This window comes from Anoplophora glabripennis, unplaced genomic scaffold, assembly GCF_000390285.2.
Source record: "Anoplophora glabripennis isolate ALB-LARVAE unplaced genomic scaffold, Agla_2.0 scaffold2282, whole genome shotgun sequence".
NCBI classification, from domain to species: domain Eukaryota; kingdom Metazoa; phylum Arthropoda; class Insecta; order Coleoptera; family Cerambycidae; genus Anoplophora; species Anoplophora glabripennis.
Window position 1 is genome coordinate 976 of NW_019418356.1, and position 14803 is coordinate 15778.

At 35.6% G+C, this 14803-nt stretch overlaps 1 protein-coding gene across 1 annotated transcript; it reads left to right on the forward strand.

Moving 5' to 3' along the window:
- Positions 1-2081: 2081 nt before the first annotated feature.
- LOC108916020 (Krueppel-like factor 13) lies at positions 2082-2848 on the forward strand (the record flags this gene model as incomplete). The annotated part of the gene is made up of 1 exon (XM_018722208.2): positions 2082-2848. A coding segment is annotated over exon 1 (586 nt), but the record flags the coding sequence as incomplete, so codon positions are not given.
- Positions 2849-14803: the final 11955 nt, after the last annotated feature.

Below are 14803 nucleotides of genomic sequence, written 5' to 3' on the forward strand. Positions count from 1 at the left end.
TTCACCTCAGTTTACGTGTCAAAATGAATGAATTTTTTTCGAAAATGGTAAGTTTTATAAAAAAAGTAGTTCAGACAAAAATTATAGATCTTAAAATTATCTACCAAAAAGGTCCTTATACTTTTTTTCTGAGAATCACCATTCCTGATATGCATATACCTGCCACGTATATACATAGTCAGGCACTTAATACAAGTAAAAATGCCTATTTGTGTCTCTTATATGTATAAGCTATACTATCCTGAGAATATACACTCAAAAGAAACTGAGTCCCTTAGTCAAGCCCCTCTACCCGCATGGCCTTGAATAACATCCGGCTACTCTATTGTAAAAATTTTTGTAAAAAATACACAAAACAAGAAACAAGTACAACTATCTTGTCTTCCTCCAACATCGGCTTCTGCTAATCAACACTTGTATCGAGTATACTATCAAGTTCAGACATGGCTAGGCAATCAACTGAACCCAGAAGATTGGGGTTGGAAATTAACAGATAATACTTTGGAACCGATTCAAACTTTACTCCCACCCCGGAGCAGGTGGGAGTAAACTCCTAAACACTATTTTTCGCAATTGCAAAAAAGGTTGTAGTGCTAAATGTGGCTGTAGAAGAGTAGGGTTACTGTGTTCTCCAGCATGTACTAATTGCCAAAGCCAGTCTTGGTCAAATGTCCAATTGAATACAACAGACGAAGATTTATGTGATTTCGATGAAGAGACAGCTGATTCATCTTCATTTGAACAATTTATGAACATCCAGCAAGAAGAAGAGGAAAAAGAAGAAAAAAAAAGCGAAGAAGACATGACTGTTAAAGTCGACTTTGAAGAGTATGAATCAGATTAAAATATCAAAAGAAATCAGAACTACAGTTAAAGTCAATAACCAATATCAATAATAATCATGCAGTTAAAAGAGTATTGTCCTTGAAAATTCCGTCAAAACAGTTCGAGGAGTAGGCCTACCAGGGAAACCACGTTAAAAAACGCGCCAAAGTACACTACCTCACAGGTGGTGTGGAAATGTGTGCATATCATGTAGAACGTGACTTCTTCAACTATTAGAATCGCGATATCTCAGGAATAGTAATTCTTAGAAAAAAAAGTATAAGAACCTTTTTTGTATATAATTTAAGATCTATAATTTTTATCAGAGCTACTTTTTTGATAAAACTTACCGTTTTCGAAAAAATCCAAAAAACCTCAAATTTTGACCTTTGACCCCGAATAACTTATTTAGCACACATGGGATCGATGGGGACTTTTGATACTTTATTTCTAATGGTGTACCCAAGGTCTCCACCAAAATTTAGCTCTGTCTGAATTTTCGTTATTTGAAATGTCTATTTTGGCCGGACTATTATGGATAATATTGTTTAAATTAATATTTTTATACAAAAGAGTGCAAAATAAACGTCAATTTACAGAAAATTGAAAAAAAAATGTAAATTGAAAATATATTTCGAAAAAAATTTTTTTCAGTTGCATTTTTTATTAACAAATTATTTTGTTTTCAAAACTAATTCTCGGAAAGTTTTACTCCAGTTTTGATATAACTATGTTGTTTTCGTCAACGAATAATGAAGACATAAAGATTCAAAGTTGGCAAAATCCCAATTCGCACTAGTGTGACCTGTAAGGTGATCCATCCCAAGTGTGACTTTTATGGGTTGATACCCTATACCTCGAAAACGGTTGGGATCTCAAAATAAGTTGCAGATAAATTACCATTAGTTTTCGTTGTTCTATATACTCCTGAACTATGACAGATTAAAACTGGGATATCCTGCATAGTAACCTTAATCAGGTAGCGCGAAAAAACCCTTTATAACATTTTACGCTGGCACTTTTCACAATCCCATAAAAGAGTGTATTCGGTCATATTCCTTCTACGGCTTTCAATTAGTTCAAAGGGTGAAACACCGACTCCCGTACGACTGACCCAGGTGCCTCGGCAGCAACCCCTCGCGGTGGGCACCCCATGAAGTAGCGAAACCTCGCGCGGGCCAATATGGTAGAAGAGGGAACAAGTGGCGGGGATGAAACGGCACCGGCCGAAACTCCGCGGCAGTCGGAAAGTGTGCTCGCCGTTGTCAAGTTGCCGCGGCCGCTCTCCTCGATTCTCACGCACGCCGCCGAGTCACGCCTCCCACGGAGATGAGCACGACCCTCTTCGCAGACACCTAAGTCCGCCGCGAGGTTTGTGAAGTGTTTCAGTGGCCACGAATTCGGTTTCGCAGTGCTTCGAGTGTACCCTCACCCACGATGGATGACATCAACTTCGCCGCACAGTGTCTCCTGGAGATGTCCCACAGCAAGGACCACCTCAACCTGAACTTGAACCGCCCCCTGGACCTGTCCAAGTCCCTGATCCGCGAGGAAATCCTCTTCGTCAACCCCCCGGGCCCCGCCGTCATCGTGGAACAGATACCCATGGTACCGGCCACGTATCTCAAAGAGGAACCGGTCACCACCAACTCTACGGAGTCGTCCTCGTACATGGTGGCCCGCATCCTCACGGATTTGACCAGGTTGAAGCAGGAACCGGTGCCGGAAGTGCCGTCCGACGGTGAGGGCACCCTCACCATCGACGAAGATCCCGATGAGGGTTATAACAGCTTCAACACCACCCCCAACAAACCGGCTAGGAGTGCCGAGAAGGCCGCGACAAGCGCCAAGAGTCGCAAGAGCGACGCGGGGCCGCCCCCGAAGAAGTCCAACGCCCCCAGGACGCAGTCCTCGCCCAGGCTGGGAACCCAGGCCAGGAAAACGCACAAGTGTTCCTACGATGGCTGTCACAAGGTCTATGGGAAGAGCTCGCATCTGAAGGCCCACCTCAGGACGCATACAGGTTTGTTTGCGCTTTGTTTCCTTTGAATTTTACCTGAGCGCGTCAAACTCCGGATTCGTTGGCTAGAAAGCTGACGATTTGTTAGAAATTCTGACACAAGCGGTGGTAATTGTAGGAGTTTTCTTATCCTTGTTGCAGTTTTACACCAGTCAAAGAAATTGATACATTTGTTGTCCTTGAACTAATTGTTGTGTGTAATAAGCACAAAATTATCATCGATTTATTGATTGCAATAAATTCATGAACAAAATGTACTAGCTCTAATTTTAAATTTTTTAGTGAATTCTAATTACATTCCGATTTAAAAATATAGTAAATCTTTAAACGTGATTTAAATTGGTCTTCTTGGTATTGACCATCTTGGAATTCTTTATCAACTACTGTTCAAATTGGCTTTTTCTCTTCGTTATAACCAAAGCCTTATCCACTAACACCATTTTGTCCCTGACATATCATTTTCTAATAGACATACAGGTATATAACCCTTATAATACAATATACATCATTCTCAGTCTCAGTACCGTTCTTGTTTAAATTTAAAAATCTCAAAAATGTATGAATTAAATCTTATATAACTGGCTGGAAAATTTGGCCGACACAAAGCATTCTATAGTTTATGCTTTGAAGTCGAGTTGTAAAAAAATTATAAGTCCTTTAAAATTACAATAATTTTTATTTCATATTTCTTTTATTATATATTTTTGTAAATTTTTTGGTTTTCTGTGGATTTTTGTTTACGTATCTATGGATCCAAAAAGCTACCAACATTGGTCGGAATTAAATCATCAGTCGCACCTCAGGTCACACCCACTGATTTTATGAAAGTCCGAGAATTGGAGCAGTGCAATCCAAAGAAACACCAATTTTACAGTTTCTCGGATATACTATACCATTATTTAGATATGTACGGTGACTATGCTTCAATATGTTTGCAATATCGGATTAAGAACACTTAATCAACAATTCCCGATGCAATCGTAACAATAATTTCAAAGCAGTGGGCCGAGAACTGACCCACCCACTGCTTCTATAAGCTCTTACGAAAGCTAATATGGAAAAATAGAATGCTTTTATGAATATTTAACAGAGAACCACACCCCATTCAAGGGCATATTCGGTGTACCTAAGTAGCATAATGAATTAAGAAGTAAACGAACAAGAATGATTTGATTCCATATTAAGGCATTCCAAGATATTCAAAATTCTTTGGACTCGATAAATCTTAATTAATTTTGAGGACTTTGTGGGTTAACATAAACAGAAATGATGGTATATGCTTAATTTTGGTTTAGTAGTCGGTGATTGGAAAACCGTATCTTCATAACAATCCATAAGGAATTTTAATTGATTAAAACTATTTACCTGGACTTTTGAATGCCTACAAATATTTTTACCTAGTAATACCTAGATATGATGATTATCTGTGTAATTATTAGAGAGTAAATCGTAACGGAGTGATTTCAATAATATTATACGTGGTATGCGTTGTTTTTCGCAAGTAGACATCTAAAAATTCTGATCTATTTATATTTGAGCCTATTTAAATTCACTTTGACGCGAATGATACACGATATATTTGAATTTACAAATATCCAGTTTTCAATGAGCCGCCGCTTCTCGACAAGTGACATTTATCTTATGATGTCAGTATCACTATTTCAGAAAATCCATCATTTTTTTTTTAATTAAGCGTGATCTCGTCTCAGCCGACAACGTAACATAAAGTTGTTTAATTTATAAAATAATTTAATGTTACTTTGTTTATTATAATAAGCAGTTCGAAGAAATAACTAAAAAACCTGTTACCTTCTCCAAAATATACGTTAATTGTTGTTTCATTTCGTGAGTGTAGTTATCATATTCGCAATTTTTTTAGTTCCTGTAAAATTCCCAGCCTTCTTTACGCGGTTTTGGTCTATTTTGTTAATTGTTGCTTTGCCAACAGTTTGTAAGCAATTAAACACGTTTATGATTGTTACGGCAATCGTTTTTAGACGTAAAGTACACTCATAGATTTAAGAAAATGATTAGCTTCGTCGGGTTGCCACCGGGCCATGAAACAGGGGTCGAAACAGGTCTGTACTGAATTATATTTCAGTACAATGTACGTTCAATCAACCGACATTTACAAGATTGTTGCTGTGATAGACACTTTGTATATGTTAATATATTTCATCCCTTTAACTTTTCTTCGTGCGAAAATTATTGGAAATTATGTTGCTTCGGGTCAACATAGACTCAACGTTGGTGGCTCTAAGTGACGTCACTACTAAAAAGGTCTGTTCAGTCGAGTGGCTGTTAGCGGCAGCACCGCGAAGCGGCGTCTGTTTATATGAATTCAAGTAATTAGTCTTCCGCGACAACACGTCGATCCAAGAAGGCGCCGGAACTAGGTCTGTCTCTATAATTAACCTGAAATTAATTGCAAACGCATAGCTCAACTTCAGCCATTGTAATAAAAGGTATTCACCGTAAATGGTAGAGAATAATGCTGGAACAAAGCCCTCTTATGTTTCTATTAAATTAAGGTTTACTCTCCCGGCGAATTGTATGCTCTTTGTGCTACTTAGTTTTCGTTTTGTCGTCTGGCGCTAGTCAAAATAATTTATATTGTAATCGTTGAATTTTGAAGCGAAGTAAGCGACTACAGCGGCCTGCAGCGAGCTGCAGTCTAAATGGCTTTTGAAATATACAAATTGGAGCGTCAGATGTGTTCATTACTTTCTTACGTCAATTATTTCTCGATTCGTCAGTGAAAGATCACCCAATTGGATATAACAAGTACCTGCCGGCGGAAAGGGGATTGTGAAACGAACAAATGGTTAAAAATCAAGGCGTGTTCTTTCTATTAAGTCGGATAATATCGACGTTGAAAGTCGAGGCTGTCTCAAATAAAATGTGGATTAGGGGAAATGCGGCAACAGCCTCACATTTCTAGATTTTTGTATCTACATCAACTTCAAATAGAGACAGAGGTTTATTTAAGTGTTACACTTGTGTAAGATGAGCAGTAACCGAACAAATTTATTTCCAGTTTGTTGAAGAACTATATACAGAGTGGAAAGTTTAACTGGAGCAAATTCTGTAACTTTGTCGCAAAATTCCTGAAACACGTCAGTTTTTATTTTCGGAAACACTTCTTTGAGATAGGTCCGTACATTTTGAGCAAAATGTGGTGGTGCCCCGTCTTGTTGAAACCGTATCCGTTGGTCAAATAAATCGGGATCCAAATTATTTACACATTAAAATACAAACAAGTACCAACAAATCAATCACATTCGGTTCAAATTGGCCAAAAAACTATTGAGCAGGTGATAAGGTATGGAATTTTATTGTGGCTTATCAAGTAAGAAAAAAAATGTATACATTAAAGAAGTTTAAGTAAACAAATAAACAAACCTCTTTGTAATATGCCTCATTGAAAATAAAAATTGTTTCAGGAATTTTGCGACAAATCATTATTTATATCTTTCCACTCTATATTTTTCGGATATGAAAGTAAATATTTTACTTCTTAAAACAATTATAATATTTTACGTTACTTGAGTACTTCGTTGAATTCGAAAAATCTAAAAAATTATTGGCGTAAAAGTTATTGAGGTTTAGCAGAGGGCCAATTTCTATACCACTGAATTTTCCGGCCTTTTAATATTTATATTTAAAACTGTATTTTCATGTGCATTTGCATTACCAAATAGGAAATGAATATTCAACGAAATAATTATATATATCTCCTATTTAATTACAAAATTTTAAATATAAAATCATCCGTATTGCAGATAATTTAGAAACAAATGAACTTTCGTTATTCATTTTTATGGGGTCATGGCCGTTTTGATTAAGTTAGATAATAATAATTTTCTTCACATCATTGCACAAATTGAAAAATTACTATGTAGCTAATAATGCTAATATATGTGGCTTGGGAGGATATTCCAAAGTAAAGAAAAAAACACCTCTATTTAACAATTGTATCTTGAATTGTTTTGTGGTGTCGTATTTTAAGTTATGAGCGGATTTCAAATTTACGCTCAACTTTCCAATTGGAATCACTTTACGCAGGGCCAACCGCGATTAAAATAGAGGCCCATATTCATGGGAACCCAAACAAAGCTCCACGAGAAGTAGAAGGCGTGGCAGTACCACGTCAGGTTAAAAGTCCATCATCCGTTTCGGGCGACTACAATTCAAAAATAAGCAAAATCCGCAGATGCCAATTGCCCAAACGAAGGCGGATTTCGCTACCTCTGCTGACCCATCAACGAACGTGATTGAACGTCAACCTTCTGTGCCTTGTAGTTCAGTAACCAGGATCGGAACCTAACTAGTTCGTGTATTACGATCGATATTTCTTATTTGTAGTATACGCAGTTAAATAACATAAATCAAGGTCATTTATTGTAATTAGCAGAATTTCAATAAATCCATTTTTTAATCATTCAAAACATTGTTAAAAAATTTCACTAATTTTTGGGAGCACATTGCTCATAAAAACAATTGCGGGTAACACTGTATACAATTTTATTTAACCTGAGTCTCGTACCACCCTTGGAAAGGCGGAGGAAGGGGGCGTGAATTCTCAGAAAACCAGTAAGACTCTTAAAAAAAATTACGCGCATTCCCCTGCCATTTTCTGTACTAACCGAGCACTCCAACAATCCGGTAATGACACCAAAAAATGTGACCGTATCCTGCCCGAACTGAAACATGATACGCCCAAGCTACCACATCGGCAAAACTTTTTCGCACGCTTAGCGGCGGACAGAAAAAATGAATTAATTAGGCTTTTAAAGGAGATGATGTCATTTAATATAAATCCGCTAAAATTAAGATCTATTCGCGGATGTCACAGCGAGAAGAGGATAAATAAAACTCGCAGGTTAAGAAAAAAATTCGCAGTAAACTTACAGTTAGAGGTTTATTATTATTCAGCTGCGGAAATATTACAGATGCCTTTTATGGCCCGTAATTAATGCCATATTTCGTCCCGGGCAACGACCAGTTATATTTTGACTAACCATGTACTGTTAGACCATGAATCAATCTTTAGAAAACGATCGAACTGTCTAGAGTTTCTGTTTCCATTTATCTTGATGTGCAAATCTCGTTTTTATTCCGTCTCGGTTTGTTCCTTCATTCTCATTAAATACATATCAAAGGGGGCCTTTCCGAATTTTTTTTAATGCACGTTCTGACCACACGAAATCAACGCATACATCATTAGGGATGCGTTTATAAAATTTTTAAAACATTCAAACTCGTATAGCCTTTCTTAGTACAGGCGGTACTTGTTTCGGGTTGGGTAAAACGCATATGATCATTGTTTAAAAGCGTGAAAATTGCGAAAATATTTAAACAATCACCACGGCTCACCTAATCGTCCGATTTGAATTTTTCAAAAAGCATTTTAAAGCTTGAGAGCTCTTCTTTTTGTGGTGAAATTTTTAAGTATTCAAAGGCTTTAGATTTTTAGAAATTTGATTTTGAAAATTTTTTAATTTAAAAAAAATTCAAAAAATTAAACAATTATTATGTAAAAACTATCGAACCGAATTGGATGAAATTTGGTGTGATGATTCTATGCACTAAGAAGTTTAATTGGGAAAAGTATGAAGATCCTAGGTATTATTCAAGTGTCTGAAAAAAATTGACAAATAAACTAGCATTTTTTGCAATTTTTTAAATGATTTTTCCGATTTTTGCAATAACAATAATTATTTTTTCGAATTGCAACTAACTCTATCTTGATCAAAATTTAATTACAAAACTTTTTTTCCTCTTCCATTTTTGTCTAAAATGAATAGTTGCTAAGTTGTCGACGAGAAATCCAAGAAAAAAATGAATTTTTTTGCTATTTTTTTATACTTTTTTGCAATAACAATTAAGCCCACGTTTTTTTTTTATTTGCATAGAAATATTATCATTTCTGATGTTATTTAGAAGCCGTTAAAGCAAAAATCTCCGATCATATGCGCTTTACCCAAGTACACCTTTTGTAAGATAGATACCGCCTGGACTATCTGAACAAATTCTCTTTCTGTTAAATCATTATTTCATAGCCACATTTGGAAGAAGCAACTTTCATCCCTTTCATTAATTATTCAGGGCATTTTTAGTACCTTCAGCTTGAACTCTTCAACAAAAACGAGTCGTTATATAAACTTAAAAACCATAAAAGGGAACCCAAACATCCCCTAAATTAACATAAACAAAAAACTGAATTACCTCTTAAGTGATCAAGGGACGTACTACATGTTTATTTTGCAATAAAAAGAAAATTCGTTTTAGAATTATGTTGACTACTTGAAAACCAAATCGCATGCATAAAAATGACTAAAAGACGGCATACGGGGTGTCCCGTTTATGCTTTCCCAGATACAGGGAGTTCTACATGAAATATCGACTGTGTCTGAAGAAAACCAAGCAAACCATTGAAGAAAAAATATGTTAAAGTCAACATTTCGCTACAATGTTTACAAAATTTTTCCTTCAATTATACATCTCAAACTATCCGCATCCACCCACTGCTATTAAGAATAAAATGGTTTGCAGGTTTTGCTTAAAACAGTTGTATAAATTTCGACAACTTTATCTTTAACTAATTTAAAGATAATTAAGAAAACCCCCTTCAAAGTAACTAACAATTTCGAAAACTCTACTTTAATAAGAAAAACGTTATACAGGTATTAACCTTGCAAGATTTTTTACGTATAAATTTGACGTGTATATTATTAATAAAATATGCTTACTGATGAAATTATATAGACTCATAAGACATAATGTAACAGGCAAATTGCATACACAGAAAAATGCTTGAATTGGCAAAACAAATGTCTGGAGGTCAAACCCTATCTAACGCGAAACATAAATCTTAAATAAAACTATTAATAAAGTTATGCGGATACTTTCAAAAGCAGGCTTTAGAGATTTATTAATATTTTGACTTCAGCTGTGAACTGTAAATCGTATGCAGCAACTGAGGAAATGCATTGATTTAGTGTTAATTTTGTTCGTATATGAAAATTGCACTGGTAAATTCCCCTAAACGAAATATATGTCGATCGATAGAGCGTTAAATCTTTGGGAAACTTGCATGTATATTTTTAAATGTCTACAAATAATCTATAATTTTACATAATCTTCTCTTAGAGATTGTTAATTAATATTGGATTTTTAAAGTTTGGCGCCCAAAATAAGTATTTTAAACTTATGTGTGTTGCGGCGTTAATTCGTGACGTCACTTAGTGCGATCGAGAAGATAAGCGACAAGAACAGGAGCACCACAGTATAAGCATAGTACACACAAGAGTCTAGAGCCAAATTCACTTTGCCTTGGAGATCCCTTTGTGGTTTCGGTCGCACTAAATGACGTCACAATACGTCACAACATTTAAAATGTTTACGTAAGTTTATACATATATATTTGTAGCACTAAAAGAAATAATTTTTTTATAACTCTTGTCGGTTATAGACCACCAATGCATGCGGTTCTAAAAGTAATTAAATTACTATGCAAGTTGCGTATAGAAGAGGTTTTTCTATTTTCCTTGTTATGTAATGTATACAAGTGTATCATTAGCAGAGATATAACTAATTATACCATCACTTGCAACAGCGGACAATACGACAATGTAACAATAACTGCTTGGTCCTCCAATGAAACCTGTTCATGTAAATGAGTACAAGTACTTCCAAACGGGCGGCTAATTACTCTAATCGATTACCGTGATGGCTGCCGTACCGCTATCTGTTTAACTGAACAATGTAAATATAAAGGATTCCCCAGACAAGGATATTCGCAGATTCAACGTTGCTGGTGGTTCCTCCAGTGGTCCTCAAACGTTGCGACGCGGTTAAAAAGTGTTTCAAAGTTAGAAATTGAAACCCCCTTTCGTCTAACAAAGTACTACATGGTTCGTGTAGATGTCGCTATACAAAATAAGTATGTGGTAAAAACTGTACTCCATTTCATTCATTTTACGTTGCACGCACCTATACTTGCATTTCTGTAGGCGTACATATTGTAACCTGAGGGATTATTTCTTTATTTATCTATATATATCATTATGACCAGTATCATAACGAGTCTGGATTTCAAAAGAGTTTACTATTCAATTCTCGAAAGGGAGTTTACAATTATCATTATACTTTAATTAATACGTGGGAACTTAGAAATGTTGTACGTTCAGAGAATGAATTTCAAGCACTTACCCTTTATCGCTTACGTAGAATGTAATCTAGTGGCTGGCTATACAGGGTGACACTGAAGTTGAGAGAAACAAAAAGAAACACCACAATTTCCAGGAAGGGTTTTAATAACAATAAACAAAACAAACAAACAAAATAACAACACAACGGCTCGAACATTATTAATTAGTTTATTGACACGCGACAGCGTACCGAGATTCAGGGAATGCGAGATTCATAGCAAAATTTGGAAAAAACTTTATCCATTATTAAATTTAATTAATTAGCCCGAGATTCTAAAACTAAGTCGACTGCTCAATGTGAAACCTAAGGAAGAACTGACTTTTTCTCGTAGATCTCTCCTGAATTCGACACTTCGCTTCAACACGCCCATTTGTTGGGTCCAGAAGTTTCTGTTTTTATCTTATTGGCGGGGACCCTGAATGTCGGGATAGTTTGGCATAACTATGCCATGTTAATAATTACCTAATTGACTGGACTTACATTTGTATAAATAATTTTGAGACTAAACTTACAAATAACCCTAGCCTTCCTCTAGTGACTCCGTGTAGCGATACGGGACGGATTAGTCCATCTCATTTAATCTATTCTTATAGCTTGGAAAATCCGCCAAAAAACCAGCTATTTTACTTATTACTTTCTTTTCCTCACAACATTCTAAGAACGTATTCTTGGAATTCCTACGTTCTTTGGAATGCATTTCGCGCGTTATTTGAAATATCGATTTTTCTCTTTATACTTACCTGCTCAACACATGGCCCCGACAATTTTAGTGAATTTGTTAAAAAATATTGCTAAATTCCGTGAAGCCTTCCCCGAAGGGCGACGTTAAACCTACTTGAAAACCATTCATTTTCCGATTACTACGCGTCCTGGCTTTTGCTACAATACTATTTTTGTTAGGTTAGGTTATGAATGAATGTTTATTATAAATTTTGGACAAACCATGATTGAAAAAAATGGGAAACGACCCTTTCAAATCTTTCGCTTGGCTACCATTTATTTTCCTTGTATTTTTAGTTAATTTTTCCAGTACGTTTGTGTACCCCGTCCGGCTCCCCGGTCGTCATTCGAAATTCCCGCCGGTTAACGACTGTCAACTATTCACAAACGATACGTGGCCCATTATCGACCCCGTTACACCCCTCTCCTAATTGCTCCGGCAACAATACAAATGCGACAGACAATAGCCCGTCGAACCGGCACTCTTCCACCCAACCCCGAAAGCAACAACCCGAATCCGAAAATCTCGCTCGACCTGAGAAAATACCTGCCCCGGATTGCATGCCCAATTTACGATTTGCCTTCTCCCAGTTCGACGTGCATCGGCAGACGAGAATAGACTTGCAGTTCGCACTTATGCAGTCGGCACGACGTACCGAGCGCGTTTTAGGTAGGCCGCTGTTTGTTGTTTGTTATTAGTATGGCCGATGCATTGCCAGCTGGTTTGCAAGGCAGTTGTCTCCGGACGAGAGGTTATTCTCCTTTCGACTTGCCGATGCGATTTTTATGCAAATCGGTAAATAAGGAACGTTTCCACCCAATTTGGAAGATAGGATTCCGTTTTATGGCTTCTTTTAAGGATTCAGTAATGCGTTCTTGTTAATTCTACCAACCACTGGGAGGTTTCAGAATAATAGTAACTATGACTGTTTTTCATTGAATGTTGGGAATTAGAATAGAATGATGTAGTCATAAACTTAAGTATAAAAAAATCCGTCAGCTGTTTTTGATGAAAAACAACAAAAAAAATTTTTTTCTTCGATATCCCACGACGACGTTTATCTGCAACAGTGGCTCGCGTCGTTACTCTTCTTCAAGACGGTTATAGTTAAGCTCAGCAGCAGCTGCAGCATGGGAGTGAATCAATCGGTTATTAAAAATTGTTTTCTAATATCGAAAGAAATTCGGATTTCCAGAAAGGAGTTAGTTTAAAAAACTGTTTTCTTTTCAAGAAAGCTTATGTAAACGATTTAGACTTTGAGGAACTCAGTAAAAATTCACGATTTGTGGACTGAAATACAGCGATCTTTTGGGGAAAAAAAATATTGAATTCCATTATTTCCCAAGTAATTGATTACCAACGGCAAAAATTACTTTTTTGCTTTGATCGACCATAACTGAGCGACAAATCATCGTACAGGACTCTGAAACGGCTCAAATTGAAGGAAATTAAATTATCTAAAAGAGCTTTATAATGATATTACCAAAAAAAATATGTATACATTGAAGTCCATTATTTCGCAAGTAATTGATTGCCTAAGGCAAAAATGCCTTTTTTGCTTTGATCGACGATAACTGAGCGACAAATCATCGTACAGGACTCTGAAACGGCTCAAATTGAAGGAAATTAAATTATCTAAAAGAGCTTTATAATGATATTACCAAAAAAAATATGTATACATTGAAGTCCATTATTTCGCAAGTAATTGATTGCCTAAGGCAAAAATGCCTTTTTTGCTTTGATCGACGATAAATGAGCGACAAATCATCGCACTGGACTCTGAAACGGCTCAAATTGAAGGAAATTAAATTATCTAAAAGAGCTTTATAATGAAATTACTAAAAAAAAAAATATTGAAGTCCATTATTTCCCAAGTAATTGATTACCAAATGCAAAAATGACTTTTTTGCTTTGATCGACGATAGCTGAGCGACAAATCATCGTACAGGACTCTGCAGCGGTTCAAATTGAAGGAAATTAAATTATCTAAAAGAGCTTTATAATGAAATTACCAAAAAAAAAAATGTATATATAGAAGTCCATTATTTCCCAAGTAATTGATTGCCTATGGCAAAAATGCCTTTTCTGCTTTGATCGACAATAGCTGAGCTACAAATCATCGTACAGGATTCTGAAACGGCTCAAATTGAAGGAAATTAAATTATCTAAATGAGCTTTATAATGAAATTACCAAAAAAAATATGTATATTCCATTATTTCCCAAGTAATTGATTGCCTAAGGCAAAAATGCCTTTTTTGCTTTGATCGACGATAACTGAGCGACATATCATCGTACAGGACACTGAAGCGGCTCAAATTGAAGGAAATTAAATTATCTAAATGAGCTTTATAATGAAATTACCAAAAAAAAAAAATTGAAGTCCATTATATCCCAAGTAATTAATTGCCAAAAGCAAAAATGACTTTTTTGCTTTGATGGACGATAAGTGAGCAACAAATCATCGTACAGGACTCTGAAACAGCTCAAATTGAAGGAAATTAAATTATCTAAAAGAGCTATACAATGAAATTATCAAAAAAAAAATATTGAAGTCCATTATTTCCCAAGTAATTGATTGCCAAAGGCAAAAATGGCTTTTTTGCTTTGATCGACGATAACTGAGAGACGAATCATCGTACAGGACTCTGAAACGGCTCAAATTGAAGGAAATTACAATTTTTATGTAAAAGAGCTTTACGATGAAATTACTAAATAAAAAAATATTGAAGACCAGACTTTTTAAAGACGAACAAAAATTTAAAAAAATCTTTTTTCGTTAGTTTTATTATGATTTCATGACCGCTGACGCTAAAAAAATTTAAACTCTATATTCAAAAATAAGAAACTTGAAGCTTAATTTTTTTTATTTTTATTCTCTCTACGACAATTTCCCTCCAAGTTACAGCTCTTTGAAAATCACCCAAAAATTTTTTAATATCCCTTAATTTTTCTGATTTGCTTATTTGCATAAATATGAATGAATTCAAACGTTAATCAGTATGTAATAACGTCGAGATAAATG